At 45.3% G+C, this 13,021-nt stretch overlaps 1 protein-coding gene across 4 annotated transcripts in view; it reads right to left on the reverse strand.

Annotated features, from left to right (window-relative positions):
* Nucleotides 1-1,884: 1,884 nt before the first annotated feature.
* Nucleotides 1,885-13,021, reverse strand: part of TACC1 (transforming acidic coiled-coil containing protein 1) — an 84,143-nt gene continuing 73,006 nt past the window's right edge. For all 4 annotated transcript variants that reach the window (XM_030884546.2, XM_030884549.2, XM_004696220.3 and 1 more), the window contains 4 exons: nt 12,051-12,211; nt 10,722-10,828; nt 7,273-7,393; nt 1,885-6,172 (listed from right to left, as the gene is read on the reverse strand). In XM_030884546.2, coding sequence (XP_030740406.1) covers nt 6,104-6,172; nt 7,273-7,393; nt 10,722-10,828; nt 12,051-12,211 — 458 coding nt within the window. In that variant the 3' untranslated portion in view covers nt 1,885-6,103. The remainder of the gene's footprint in view (nt 6,173-7,272; nt 7,394-10,721; nt 10,829-12,050; nt 12,212-13,021) is intronic.

Raw genomic sequence — 13,021 nt, forward strand, 5'->3', positions numbered from 1 at the left:
AACGTAATACCACCCTTACATTTTGTTTAGGAGTTAAGACTTTTCTCATATGCACCAGTGTCCCCAACCTCAGGTTCAAAATCCACTTAGAGAAAACAGCCTACAACTCACAACAGGGCAAGGAATGAAAGACAAAGAATGGCTCTCTCCTGGGAAACATGATTCACTCAAGTCATGGATTGGATTGTGTCCATCCAAAATATGTGTCAACTTGGCTGGGCCATGATTCCCAGTGATTTGGCAGTTATATAATGACTCATTTTGGTGATGTGATCTGTTTTCATCAGCCAATCAGTTGTGAGGAGACTAGGGTAGGATACAGTACCCTTACACAGCCCTCAGGGGTTGTCCATGAGGTGTGGCTGACCTGCATTGTTTGTTGTCTTAGCAAGAAGGGTCTCCGTAGCACGAAGAGCAGGGACCTGAACCCTTCCTTTGGACCTGGGGTCCTTATGCTGAGGCTCCTAGACCCAGGGGAAGACTGAGCGAAGATGCGTGGAAATCTCTAGGGAAAATCTTCCCCTTAGAGCTGGGACCCTGAAATTGGACTTCTAACCTCCTGAACTGTATTTGTTAAAAGCCATCTACTTGTGGTATTTATTTTTAAAAATTTTTAAGATCATTTTATTAGAGCTCTTACAGTTGTAGTATTTCTGTTAGAGCTGCAGTAGTTATTGAAGACAACAGATTCATATTCAAATAGTTTCCATCAAATGATTTCTCTTTAACTGTCCTTTGGAAAGTTTGTTAAAGGAAGGAATGTAGAGAGAAAAAAGATACCTGATTGGTCCTTAAATGGCTAGGGATGCCCTGGTGAAGGGTCAAGTCTCTACAGCGGCCTCTTGAAAGAAAGTCCTGGGGATCTACTTCTAAACCAACCAGCCACTGAAAACCCCACTGGAGGGCAGTTCTACTCTGACCCCTTTTAGCTTGCCAAGAATCAGTCTTCTAGGACTTATGAAGCAAGGCGCCTCAGCGGTGGAGCTAGGCATGACCCCAAAGCCAACGATTTTAACCTACCAGCTCTTCTGCAGGGGAAAGATGAGGCTTTCTACTCCTGGATTTACAATCTCAGAAACCCGCAGGGGCAGCCCGACTCTGTTCTAGAGTCTCTGTGAGTTAGAATGGCCTCGATGGCAGTGAGTTCTCAAACAGGTGTCGTCAGTATTTTTAAGAGACAGTGTCACTTCCTACTTACTGCACAGGACGCCTCTCCCCGGCAGTTCAGGGTCAATCCACGGAGAAATGTTCCTTTTAGGTCTTGGGAGGTGACAAATCGGACCAAAGTGTCAGTGCTGATTTTCCTTACTGGATCCAAAGCTGGCTCTCCAATTAGGAACTAAAGCCTTCTCTATTTTTTCCTGTGAGGTGGCTCACAACACCCCCTAATTCCCCTATCCAAGCATTGGTCTGGCCAGTATTGAAAACGTTTCTTCCTGGTATTAACCTAGAAACAACAAACACGTCAGCTATTTTTTGTGGACCGCACTACCATGTTTACACAGTCCTGGCTTACCCTGTATCCTTTAATGAGCCCAAGAGCTTGAGATGACTTAGCTTCTTGTGACTTGAGAATGGCCAGGGCAGACCAGCAGTCCCTGAGCAAACCCAAGAAGCGCCCATCTAAAAACTGTTTGCACAGATGCAAAGGCAGGGGAATTTGTATGGCCGAAATCCCAAAGTCTGTTTTGTTTTTAGTCATACACCCAACCAAGTGCACAAAATTCCACAACATGGGGTTAGTGGAAATGTCAGCTCTCCTATTTTTAGACTGAAAGCTGGCCCTCCTGAGAGCGAGGCTACCATCAATGTAAAGAGTCAGGATGAAATGACCGAAGTGGAGGTTAAAAGAACAACGACGAAAAAGCCACACATACCCAAATCTAACAGTGGTAAACAGTTTTTATTCAGGCAATGAAACATGGAAAAAATATATTAGTAATCATTATAATAATTTCATTTGTGTGAGTGTAACTTTTACAAATATTTACCTGACATATAAAAAGGGAAATTACTGTGCATATAAAATTTATGCAGATGATTTTTTTCTACACAACAGTCCCAATAGCAGCAGTCAACACGGAGCCTGTTCCTGGGGCCTGGGGGCTCCTCACACACCGCATGGCACTCAAGGGTCGCAGGGGAAGCAGGTGTGCAATTCACGGTACTCATTGGCACGTTAGTACACATGAGGGACATCTAGTGGTGCGTGCACACACACGCGCACACACACACTTGTTACCAGCAACATGGATAAGTTTACTGCTGCCTCTGAGATTCAAAAGAAATGCCTGGATCCCAGCCCAGTTTGATGTGAAGGCGCGAGGCTGAAGCTGTGGGTGTGGTGACTGACAGGCTGCCCTGTCCCTGGACTGTGGGTTCACATTTTTTTGTAAGACCGCCTGAAATGTACAGAGTATTGGTTAGCAGTATGACTTGGAAACACTATTTTTTTGGAGTTGAGTTTGGATGCCAGTAAAAAGTGGAGGTGGGGGCGGAGTGGCATCTGCAGAGCTAGAAACAGGAGATACAGGAAGGGTTCGGCCGCCCCTTAGCTCCAAGTCCGGCTTTCTTCCCAGAGCTAAGGTGGTATACAGACTGCCTCAGGCCAGCATGACAGGCAACATCTCCACATAAGAACTATAACCAGAACAGACACACACATATATAATAGCTATAGCCATTATTATAGTTAATGAAGTCATTCCTTAGGAATCTTTGTTCGTCCAAACCTAACTGCATGCCAAGAGGCACAGGAACGGTGGAAAGCGCACTCTTTGGGAGGCCTCCAGGACGCGCTCTGGCGCCAGGACGTGGGTCTTCACAGAGAGCATTGCCAGGGATGCTGGCTTCCAGAGATCTTTCAAGAGAAGAGTTTGCTAGAGCAGTTCCTTGACCCTTCTGCTACACGGGAGACTCAAGCAAGGGTTGAATGGCAGTTAAGAACAACAAACCAATCAAACCCTTGTAGAACAGAAGTCCCCTTAAAACACTCTTCTTTATTAAAATCTTTGAAGTAGACACCTTCTTAGACCTTTGGCTTGCCACGCGGCTATTTCTCTGCTTGCCCTTTAAAACTTCATTTTGGGTTCGTGGCCGCCCTTGAGGCCTCTGCTACCTTTTAAAGACGGGCTGCTGTTAGGGGTGAGCCAGGGGATACTCCCCAGTCATAGCGAACTGAGGGCTTTCTAGGTATCTCTGCGGGAGCTGTACAGCGCCTGGGATAGGCATAAAGGGTACGGGGCAGGAAAGAACATTAAACGTGTGAGCTAGCCTCCACAATGAAATGTGAGCCTTCCCTTAGCTTCCATACCCTTCTGGGACGCCACCTACCCCCTGCCAGCTGCTGCACTTCCTAACTTGGCTGCTTCTGAAGAAGCGAGAGGTCATGTGAGAAAACTGTTCAATAGTTCCAGAAGGGTTTCACAGAACAAATGAGCTTCCCGGAAGAAAGTAAACCTCTGCAGGTCTGGCTGGAACTGCCTACACCTCGCCCACCAGATGAATACACCAGGCCTTCAGTAGGCAGTTCGCGAGAGTCTGGCTCCATCTGGCAAAGCCAAGCCCGCCGGAGAGGCCTCAGCAGCATCACCTAGGACCGGAACCACTTCCCAAGGCAGCGGCTTCCTGATGGTTCCCCTCTGCTCGGTTATGGCACGGTTACTATTGCTTGACTAACCAGGCATTTGGTGCTCATGGGTTTCAAAAACAAACGCGGGGCTAGAGTCTCACTCTCTAGAGCTCCAAAACAGGTTTGTTTGTTTTTTTGCTTATTTTTAAAGAAAAACAAACAAAATTCAGTCTGCTCAGCATAGTTTCCTGATGTGCCACCTGTCACAGCTACATGTTCATTCTTGTTGGCCTGAAGCCACCTAAGCATATGTCATGGTCGGGACTCAGAGGCCCAGTAGCAAGTATTCTTATCAAGGATCCCTTGTATTCCTTTTCAGTGAAGGTTCTCTTCCATCTGTTAGGAAAGGATTGTCGTCACCTTGTAACACAGAGCCACTTCTCTGACACACAGTCTTTAAAAACAACAACAAACTATTGGGAACAAAATAGAAGATGACTATGGATTTATGAGGGAGACACGAAAAGTCTTTTATGCTTAAAACAGATCAAGTAAAACAAGTAAACGTGACATGCCATCTAAACACAGGAGTAAAAACAGGTTTAGCTAGGTTTCTTTCCACGGGATGCAAAGCTTATTGAGGACATCTTTTCTACCAACCAGATGTACTGTGTCTGATTCGACGTCAGGGTAGCATGCATAGTCAGCCACCACTGTACCTGCTCTCAGAGCCCAAATGATTGTCAAGTCACTTCTCCAACCCAAGATAATTTCTGTTGTTCTTTTTTTCTTACCCCTGTATACAAAATGTTAAGATGATAGGCCTGGAAATACAGCCTAAGCACCAATTATGATGACTGCATATTGGCCAAGCATAACTTCTGTCTTGAAGAGACACCTACCCCCACACACGAATAGCACAATAAGGAAAGAGTCACTTTGAGAGGTTGACAGAGGTTATCTACCAGGCACAACTCTTGGCTGAAGTTGGATCATGCAATAGTTGTACAAGAAAAGTCAGAAAACGTACTCATACTACTGACTGTAGCGCATATCCCCACCCCGTGAAGAGCTTCAGGGTGTACCATTAAGACAGAAGAGTGCTTCTAAATATCTGTATGGATTTGGGTTTGCTTATCCGAGGTAAGGGAATTATTACATGGAAAGCTGCCCCACGTCCCCATCATTATGGACTTGCTTTTGTTACACACAAGACCTTCTGCCTTCTGCTCCCCTCTCCCAGAATTCAAGTGGCCTTTGCTTAAAGGTACTTAAAACCAACTGATTCCTGGAGTATTTCTCATGATTTTGACTGACTGTTTTGTTTAAAAAAATCCCTCTATTTTAAGTTACAAAGGATTCCCCACCCTCCCCCCACATTCCTTTTAAAGAATGTTTGCAGAGCAACTCACCTTATGTGTGTAAGAAAAGAAAAATAGCGACAACTATTTCTTTACCTTGTAACTGCTGATGGGCTGACAGTGACCTTTGAATTAAACAAAATCACCGAAACTTCTGTCAAGCAGATTTTCTTTGTATATTTCAGACAGAATAATAATAAAGGTGAAATACTGATTTCTGCCTCAACCAATCAAAGCAGAGGGTAGCCCTGGCCTGAGACGGACAGGCCAACCCCTGGGCTTCATGGTGTCTCAGTGTTTGTCCCTGCAGAAAGCACACCCTACTTTCAGCAGAGGACTCATCCCCAAAGGGCCACACCCATCGATGCTGAGAGCACCTTGGGGCGAGGGGGCTTTAAAGCGTGTAAAATGCTTGTGGGAAAGTGTCACCTTTTAATTCCATTTTCCATGAGCTTTTTGAAGGCCCCCTGTAGGAGGGCAAACACTATGCCAGAAAAGTCCTCCCAGACATGGGCGAGACATGCGCCTGAGCCATTGTGAGCAGGAAAGACACAAGCCTGAGGTCTTTATGCCTTCAGTGTCCCCCCATGCTTAAGCTGGCAATTCTGAGGCAGGCCTGTTTCCAAACAGGGCCTTTTCTTCATCTTAGTGTCAGAGAAAGGACAAGCCGAACGTATAAACGTGTGCATAAATGTGTGCCTTCTTGTTACAGCCTAGCGCCAACCCCAGGCCACGTTACCACCTCCAACAAACCACCAATGTTGACAACGAAATTCGGAAGCTTAAAATAACAGGTCACATAAAATAAGAAGCCTTGGATGGTGTGGAAAAGAGATAACCTTAAAGACTCATCACAAAATAGCAAATCTTAACACACTCGGAAAATGAAAGACTGTAAAACAGGCAATGGCGGAGAAACCGCAAACCCTAACTCAAGCAGCAGCCCTGTGCGGAGCCTTCCCAGAGAGCGGGAGGCTGTCCGGCCCTCTCTGCTGGCTGCACAGGCGGCTGCCACATGGCGGCAGCAGAGCAGGCGGGCAGCGGGGAGGCATGTGCTTGTGTTTGTCATTTCGTCTTCTCTGCGAGGGGCATTATTCCTGGATAAGGCAAGATCCCTGTGGTCAGAGGGAGGCAGCCGAACGCAGATCTATCTGCTGGACCGACGGGAAACTCAGTCGGTCTTTCCCAGCTTTGCAATCAGCTCATCGCAGATTTTTGTCAATTCTTCAATCTCTTGGTTCTGAAAGACAAATGCAGCACGTATGTGGCCCCTTCATCTTCTGAAATGACGGTGATTATAGCTATGTCATCCCTTTCTTATCTCAGGGCTCCCTCACTGGACACCATCCTGTTGTTCAAGGCTGTCCAGTCCCTTCCGGGTCCTGGTGCCAGCACGTGTGTGGAGGGCAGCACTGCTTCCGTGTTTAGACCATGACCTTTGGGCAGCAGCTTGCCAGGCCTGCCTTCCATGGAGGCCCTGAATGGCCAGCTACTGAGCACTTCAGATTTCCCTGCCAAGGGACTTCTGCAGCACATGACCAACCAAACTGCCGGCGACCTCACACGCCAGAGCGGAACTGCCCCATAGGTCTCTGAAGCTGTACACCTTTATGGAGTCAGGCTGCATCATCCTTCTCCTGCTGGTGAATTCGAACCACAGACCTTCAGGAGAGTGGTCCAATGCTTACTCCATTGTGCCACCAAGTCTTCTCAATAGATGACTGACCTCCCCTAGAACATGTGCACATGAGACCGGGAACCTGCTTAATGGAGTAGGGATGAGCTCGGTCACCAACCTCTAACGCGTGTTCATGAGCTTCTTTATTTGTAAGCTGTCCAAACGAGATGGATGAAAGGGTGCTTGCGCAAAACGACCAGGATCTGGGACTAACTTAGTCCATCTGCACCTCCACTGACCTGGGATTCTGGAGTTGTACTCAGCACCCCAGGGCACTAGCGGGGGGAGACAGGCAGAGGCCGTGATAAAAAACGCCTGCTCTGACTGAATGGATACTACAGGCACTATACAGAATCAGAGACATAGAAAGAAAGAAAACACTAGACGAGGGGGAGGGGAACACACAAAGAAGACATTCTAAAGCTGGGGACCAGTAAGAAATCATATGCCTATGAGTTATTTGTCTTTATAGGGCAAAAGGGAGGCCTTCTCGTTTGTCTCCCCCAGAGTCAGTTTACAAAAGAGCTGGATGGAAGTGTCCGAATCTAAAGTCGTATTCATCCAGACCCACTGTAAGCTAAGTACCACCAAAAGCCAACTGTGAGGCAGAAACAGCCCTGTGGCCGGCCAACTGGCTGGCCGGCCCACACCCCCGTCTGTACCTTCTGCTGCAGGGCCCTTTCCAAGGACTCCACCTTCATCTGCTCTTTTCGGAGTCCTGCGTGGAGGGCTGCACTCTCCGCTTTTGCTTTTGTTCGAACCTGAGCAATCTCTTCATTGGCTCTGTTGACGGGTGTTTGTTTGGAGAAAAAAGAGACAAAAAGCACATGGTTAGCCACCAGACAGCAGGAGAATCGGGATACTAGCCACTGATCTCCATGGCACGTGGACCTTGAAGAACAGACTTACTGACAGGAGGGGAAGTAGGGGTCAGCTATGTCGGTAAGTCCGTGTTGATGGATAACAACTCCATCTATACACAACTGCTCAGGAAATGTCCATGGTATGAACCAATGGTCAAATCAACCTTAAGTGCCACCATGGGCTTCAAAATTCCATGTTTCAGTAGAAAATGGGATCGAAGAACATTTTATGAAATAATCTTAGAATGCACTATGCTGGGTGGATGACTGTAGTGACTGTATCTGTGAGAATCAAAGTCAAGAGAAATGATTTTACTGAGATGCTAAAGTAAAACATTAAAAGAAAAGTAATCACGTCAGTTGATAAACAACTAACTAACTAGTGAAAGAATGCTAAAATCTCAATGTATGCAAGTTAAAATTATACAGCTTTTTTTTTTATCACTTTGGCAAAAATGAAGAAAGATGATCTTGCCCTATTTAGGCTGAATCACGTGCAAACAGGCAGACTCACAAGCTGATGGCAGGGATGAAAACCAATCTGGTCTTTGGTCTTTGTGAAGGGCAAGGTGGTAGCAACTATAACACCATGGGCCTAATGCCACTTCCAGTTATCGATCCAACACTTTCACGTGGCACAATAGTGACTGCCCCAGGATGTTTGTTCACTGCGGCATTATTGGCAATGGAAATAGATTCACAAGATGACCTAACTTTCATCAGGAAACAAATGGTAACCTTACAATCAATTTTCAGACATACATTGAGCTATCTGTTCAGACATGGAGAGATGACATGGATGTGTGAGAAGACGTCAAAAGTTTATGGAAAAGTGGAATAGAGAGATAATATTATTCTCCCCCCAAACTTTATCAAAACCTGCTTGTACTAAGTGAAAAAAGTTTGACTTCAATATTACATTAAAGCAAAATAAAACAAAAACCCCTAAACGGTTCTGAATAGTATTTGTACAGGCACAAAGCACAGACTAAGTATTGCTGCTTTGTTCCAGGTCACATACTCATGGCGTTATTCTACACACAGTGTTTAAATACGTCTCTGTGATCAGCAGATGGCGGAGGGAAGTTCTTTCAATAATACACTCTCTCCCTCTCCTTAAGGCGCCGTCATATAAAAGGGCCCATTAAAATAGTAGATGACTTCCCAGGGGAGCTGCTGGGTCAGTTATATTCGAGGTTGAAAGCTAACTATTTTCTAGGATTCTGAATGGGATAATCTTGGTAGAGTTTCTCAAAGGGCACAAGATGATCATAAGAGTTTATTATAAAGAAGCGTTAAGAAAATAGAGAATTGTAATGGTGAGGAAAGGGCAGAAAGGTGCATGAAGGAATTTTCTCCCCATCACAACCAGGCAACTGCTTGTTCTTCCAGGGAAGCAAGGGCTGCCCTATGAGAACTTTGATGGTGTCAAACCTATACCAAGCGATAACAAGGGCTCAAGTAGAAAGAAAATGTCTTGAAAATGATGGCAACAAATATACAAATGTGCTTGACACAATGGATGGATGTAAAGATTGTGATAAGAGTTGTACGAGCTCCCAATGAAATGATTAAAAAAACAAAACAAAAACCCTTTATACCATCTAGCCCAGGGGTCCCCAAACTTTTTAAAGGGACAGTTCACTGTCCCTCAGACCCGTTGGAGGGCCAGACTATAGTTTAAAAAAAACTATGAACAAATTCCTATTCACACTGCACATATCTTTTTTTGAAGTAAAAAAACCAAATGGGGCAAAAACAGCCGGCAGGCAGGATAAATGTCCTGGGCAGGCTGCAAGTGGCCCACGGGCCGTAGTTTGAGGACAACCTGATCTAGCCTCTCCAGCCCTGATCTTGTCCCTTCAGACTTCTTTTTGTTCCTCAAGTTCAGAGAACATTTAATAGGAACATGATCTGAGTCCCTCAAGGATGCCCTAACTGCTGCGTTGACGAGTGGTCCTTCAGAGGGACCACAGAAGGGCTCGAGCTGTCAGAGTGTACGGACCCAGATGGAGGCAATGTCGAGAAACAGTCGCTTCACGTCTGAGACTTCCGCTCAATGAAAGTTTCTGTGATTTCACAGGAGTACTTTATGACATCCTCACATTGTATGTCTTTAATCATAGCACTTCTGGGAAGTGAGAATGGGAAATGGGAACTTCAGAGTTTTCAGAAATGGGAAGAGAGTGAAATGTACAGGTATTACTTTTTAGTTAAAAGAATAAAGTTGGATGCATCCTTCGCATCCCTCCCCAGAATAAATTCCAGATGTATTTGGATTTGAGTATTTCCAAAAGAATCAAACCCTAAGAATCTTAGACGGAATCATGGCGTTCATTTCACACCTAGTGTGGGAAAGGTCTTTGTACTACGGCAGGAAGCCTAGAAGCTGTACACACAGATGAAGAATGGGTACAGGGTACCCAGCGCTGCTCCTCCTAAGGCAAGCGTCTGAACATATAGCTGCTAAAATCGACTGGATTTCACTTTTAAAGTAAATGCAAATCAAAACCACGCTTTTCACCTACCACAGTGGCAGACAACCCACAATTTGGTCTGTTGACAAAACAGTAGGGAAACAGGCCCAGGCAGTGTCCTATACTGCAGGTGGACATGCAAACTGGTTATTCGTCCAATGAGGGCAATTTCACAACATTTCACAAAATTCTCTAAGTGATACATCCTTTGGCAATTAATTTTCTAGGTAAACATTACACAGGTAATTCACACGTACACAACATGACAATAATCATTATGTTGTTTGTTGCAGCTGCATGTGTAACAGCAAAGGCTTTCACATGACCTAAATGTCCAGAAGGAGGGCATTGCTTAGATAAATATGACCCGGCTCAGCAGTGGAATGCCATGCAGCTAGTAAAAAAACAAACAAAATGAGCAAGTTCTTGATATAGAAAGATCATTAAAACATATTGCTGCATGAAAAAGAAAAAGCAAGGTATGCTGTTGTCAAAATGGAGTCGGGGTGGGGAATATATTTTAGAAGCATCAATAGAAATTAAGAGCAGTGATTATCAGAAGATACCGGATACAGTTTTTAATACTTTAAAAATGTTTAAACTGTGCGAAGATGTCACCTATTCAAAAAAGTGAAACAGCACACACACACACACACACACACACACACACACACACACACACACACACACGCCCCGTGGCAGTTCAAAACTGTGAGCTGCACTCTTCCGGTGAACCCTGCCACAACGTGCAGAAGTGCAGACAGCTCTTACTTGTCGAGTCTCTCCTCGGCGTGGACTTTCAGGGCCTGATAGCGCTGTTCCTCTTGTTTAACTCGGGCCAAGTAGTCCTGAGCACATTTTTTCAAGGCTTCTTCATTCTGTTCCAAAGTGATCATTTAAAATAGAATGAATTTTGTTTTCTTCTACCGGAAATACTCCACATACCCGAGTTCTCATTTTTTAAATGGAGAGAAATCTCATCATTCAGACACCCTCATCTATACTCCATGGTCACTGGGAACAGGCACATGTAATGCTTACTCAAGAAGGTCCAGGTAACTAATTTTGAACACCACACTGTAAGGGTCAGTCACACCATATCAATAGTCTCAAATTTTGTTTGGAAATGGTGGTATAACATACAGTTGGCCATCTGCACCTGCACATTCAGCCAACCGTGGATCACAAATGTTTGAGGGGGGGAGGCAATTAAGTAGTCAAAGCAATCCCTCAGAGACTAAGAGGGAACATTGAGAAACACTATTTATACAGCATTCATATTTTATTAGTACTAACACAGTGATGACTTAAAGCATGTACAGGTTCTATGCAGGTACTGTGGCATCTTATAGAAGGGGCTTAAGTGCCCTCAGGTATTGGTGTCTGCCAGCGCACTGGGTATGCAGAGATGGCTGTAAAACAGTAGCCTCTCAGCCCTTCCAAAAATAACCGTGTGTGCAGCCATCATGGCTTTCTGTTTTCAAATGCTTTTCACTCATCTCTCAGGACATCTGGCGTAGGACGAAGTCATTCAAAACTGAACTGAAATCTATTCTCACCTTAGATTAACTGGTGACTATCACTTTTATTTTAACATGAAAATAGTTCACTGCCACTGCTGCAAATGTATCTTATTATTGGCGGTGTGCAACTACCTTAAACGAATACATTCATTAGATCTAAAATTGAAATGAGTAGAGTATTATTAGATAGACAGGGACCCAAACCCACTTGGTTTCTTCTAGAATACAGTTTGAATGCTTCTGCAGTACTTTCCCTAAGACTGAATTGCTGAATGATCAGAAAAAACCCCAAAAACCTTCCTGGAATTCCCTTAGGATCAAAAGGCAATTCCATTTCTGGAATTCCAGCTCCTATGAGGGCTGAGGTTTATTGGCCAAGACTTGCCACTCAGCGGGCTAGCTTCGTAAGCAGTCACCAAGAGGAGACACAGAGAAATCTCCAGAATCAAAGATGTCTGGCCAAAAGGGGCTCCCCAAGTCTCAATTTCAAAGGCAACGCATGCCCTTGGCATTTAGTGTTTGAAGACTTGTTACCGAGAAAAGCACAAAGAGCAAGGAGACAGGGAAAAGACACCACCTTCTTGAACCCTTCCAAGACGCCCTTCAGGTTCTCGTATCTCCTGAAGAGATCCGAAAGGGACCTTTCCACGGAGTTAAGGTCTGCCAAGGCCTGCTCCTTCTCCATGGTCAGTTGCTGGAGGCTCTTCTGAGAGGTCATATTGGTCCTCTGTTCATCCTCTGTGAAGCAGGAGGAAGAGCAATGCCACATTTACTCAGCACTCAATGTCCCCACCGCCCAGGAGCTAAGCACTGTTCTTGGGGGTTCTGCTTCTCAAGAGTTTCATTCAAGTAGGGCAAAAAGGTGGGAGTTACGTTTTGTTCGGAGCGGCCTCTCTCAGCAGGGAAACGTGAGCAGAGACCTAAGGGCTAAGGGGCAAAAGCCATTTGGGAGATGAGTAACACAGATTGGGAGATGAGTAACACAGAGAGGGAACTAAACCAAAGCCAAACCAGTTGCTGTCCAGCTGATTCAGACTCCAGGTGACCTTGTGTGTGCTGGTCAGACTGTGACCTTTCGGATGCAGATCACCAGGACTGTATTTCTGAGCTCCCGCTAGGTGGAGGAAGTTCAACCACCAACCTTTTAGTTAGTAGCTGAGCACTTAACCATTTGTACCACCCAAGAGCTCCTAGGAGAGGAAACAGCTGTGGTAAAGGTATAGTGGCTGGTTGTCTTAAAGGCCTGAAGATAAACAAGCGGCCATCTAGCTCAGAAGCAACAAAGTCCACATGGAAGAAGCGCACCAGCCTGTGTGATCATGAGGTATTGACAGAATCAGGTATCAGATGGGGAGGGCGGAGTGGACACCCAAAGCCCATCTGTAGACAACTGGACATCTCCTTACAGAAGGCTCGCAGAGAGGAGCAGGGTGCAGTGTAGCACCAATAAAACATACAACTTTCCTCTAGTTCTTCAAGCTTTCTCCCCACCACTATCATGATCCCAATAATACCTTACAAATCTAACTAGACCAGAGGATGTACACT

Source organism: Echinops telfairi, unplaced genomic scaffold (assembly GCF_000313985.2).
Source record: "Echinops telfairi isolate 266 unplaced genomic scaffold, ASM31398v2 ScPeMD7_9;HRSCAF=40, whole genome shotgun sequence".
Lineage (NCBI taxonomy): Eukaryota > Metazoa > Chordata > Mammalia > Afrosoricida > Tenrecidae > Echinops > Echinops telfairi.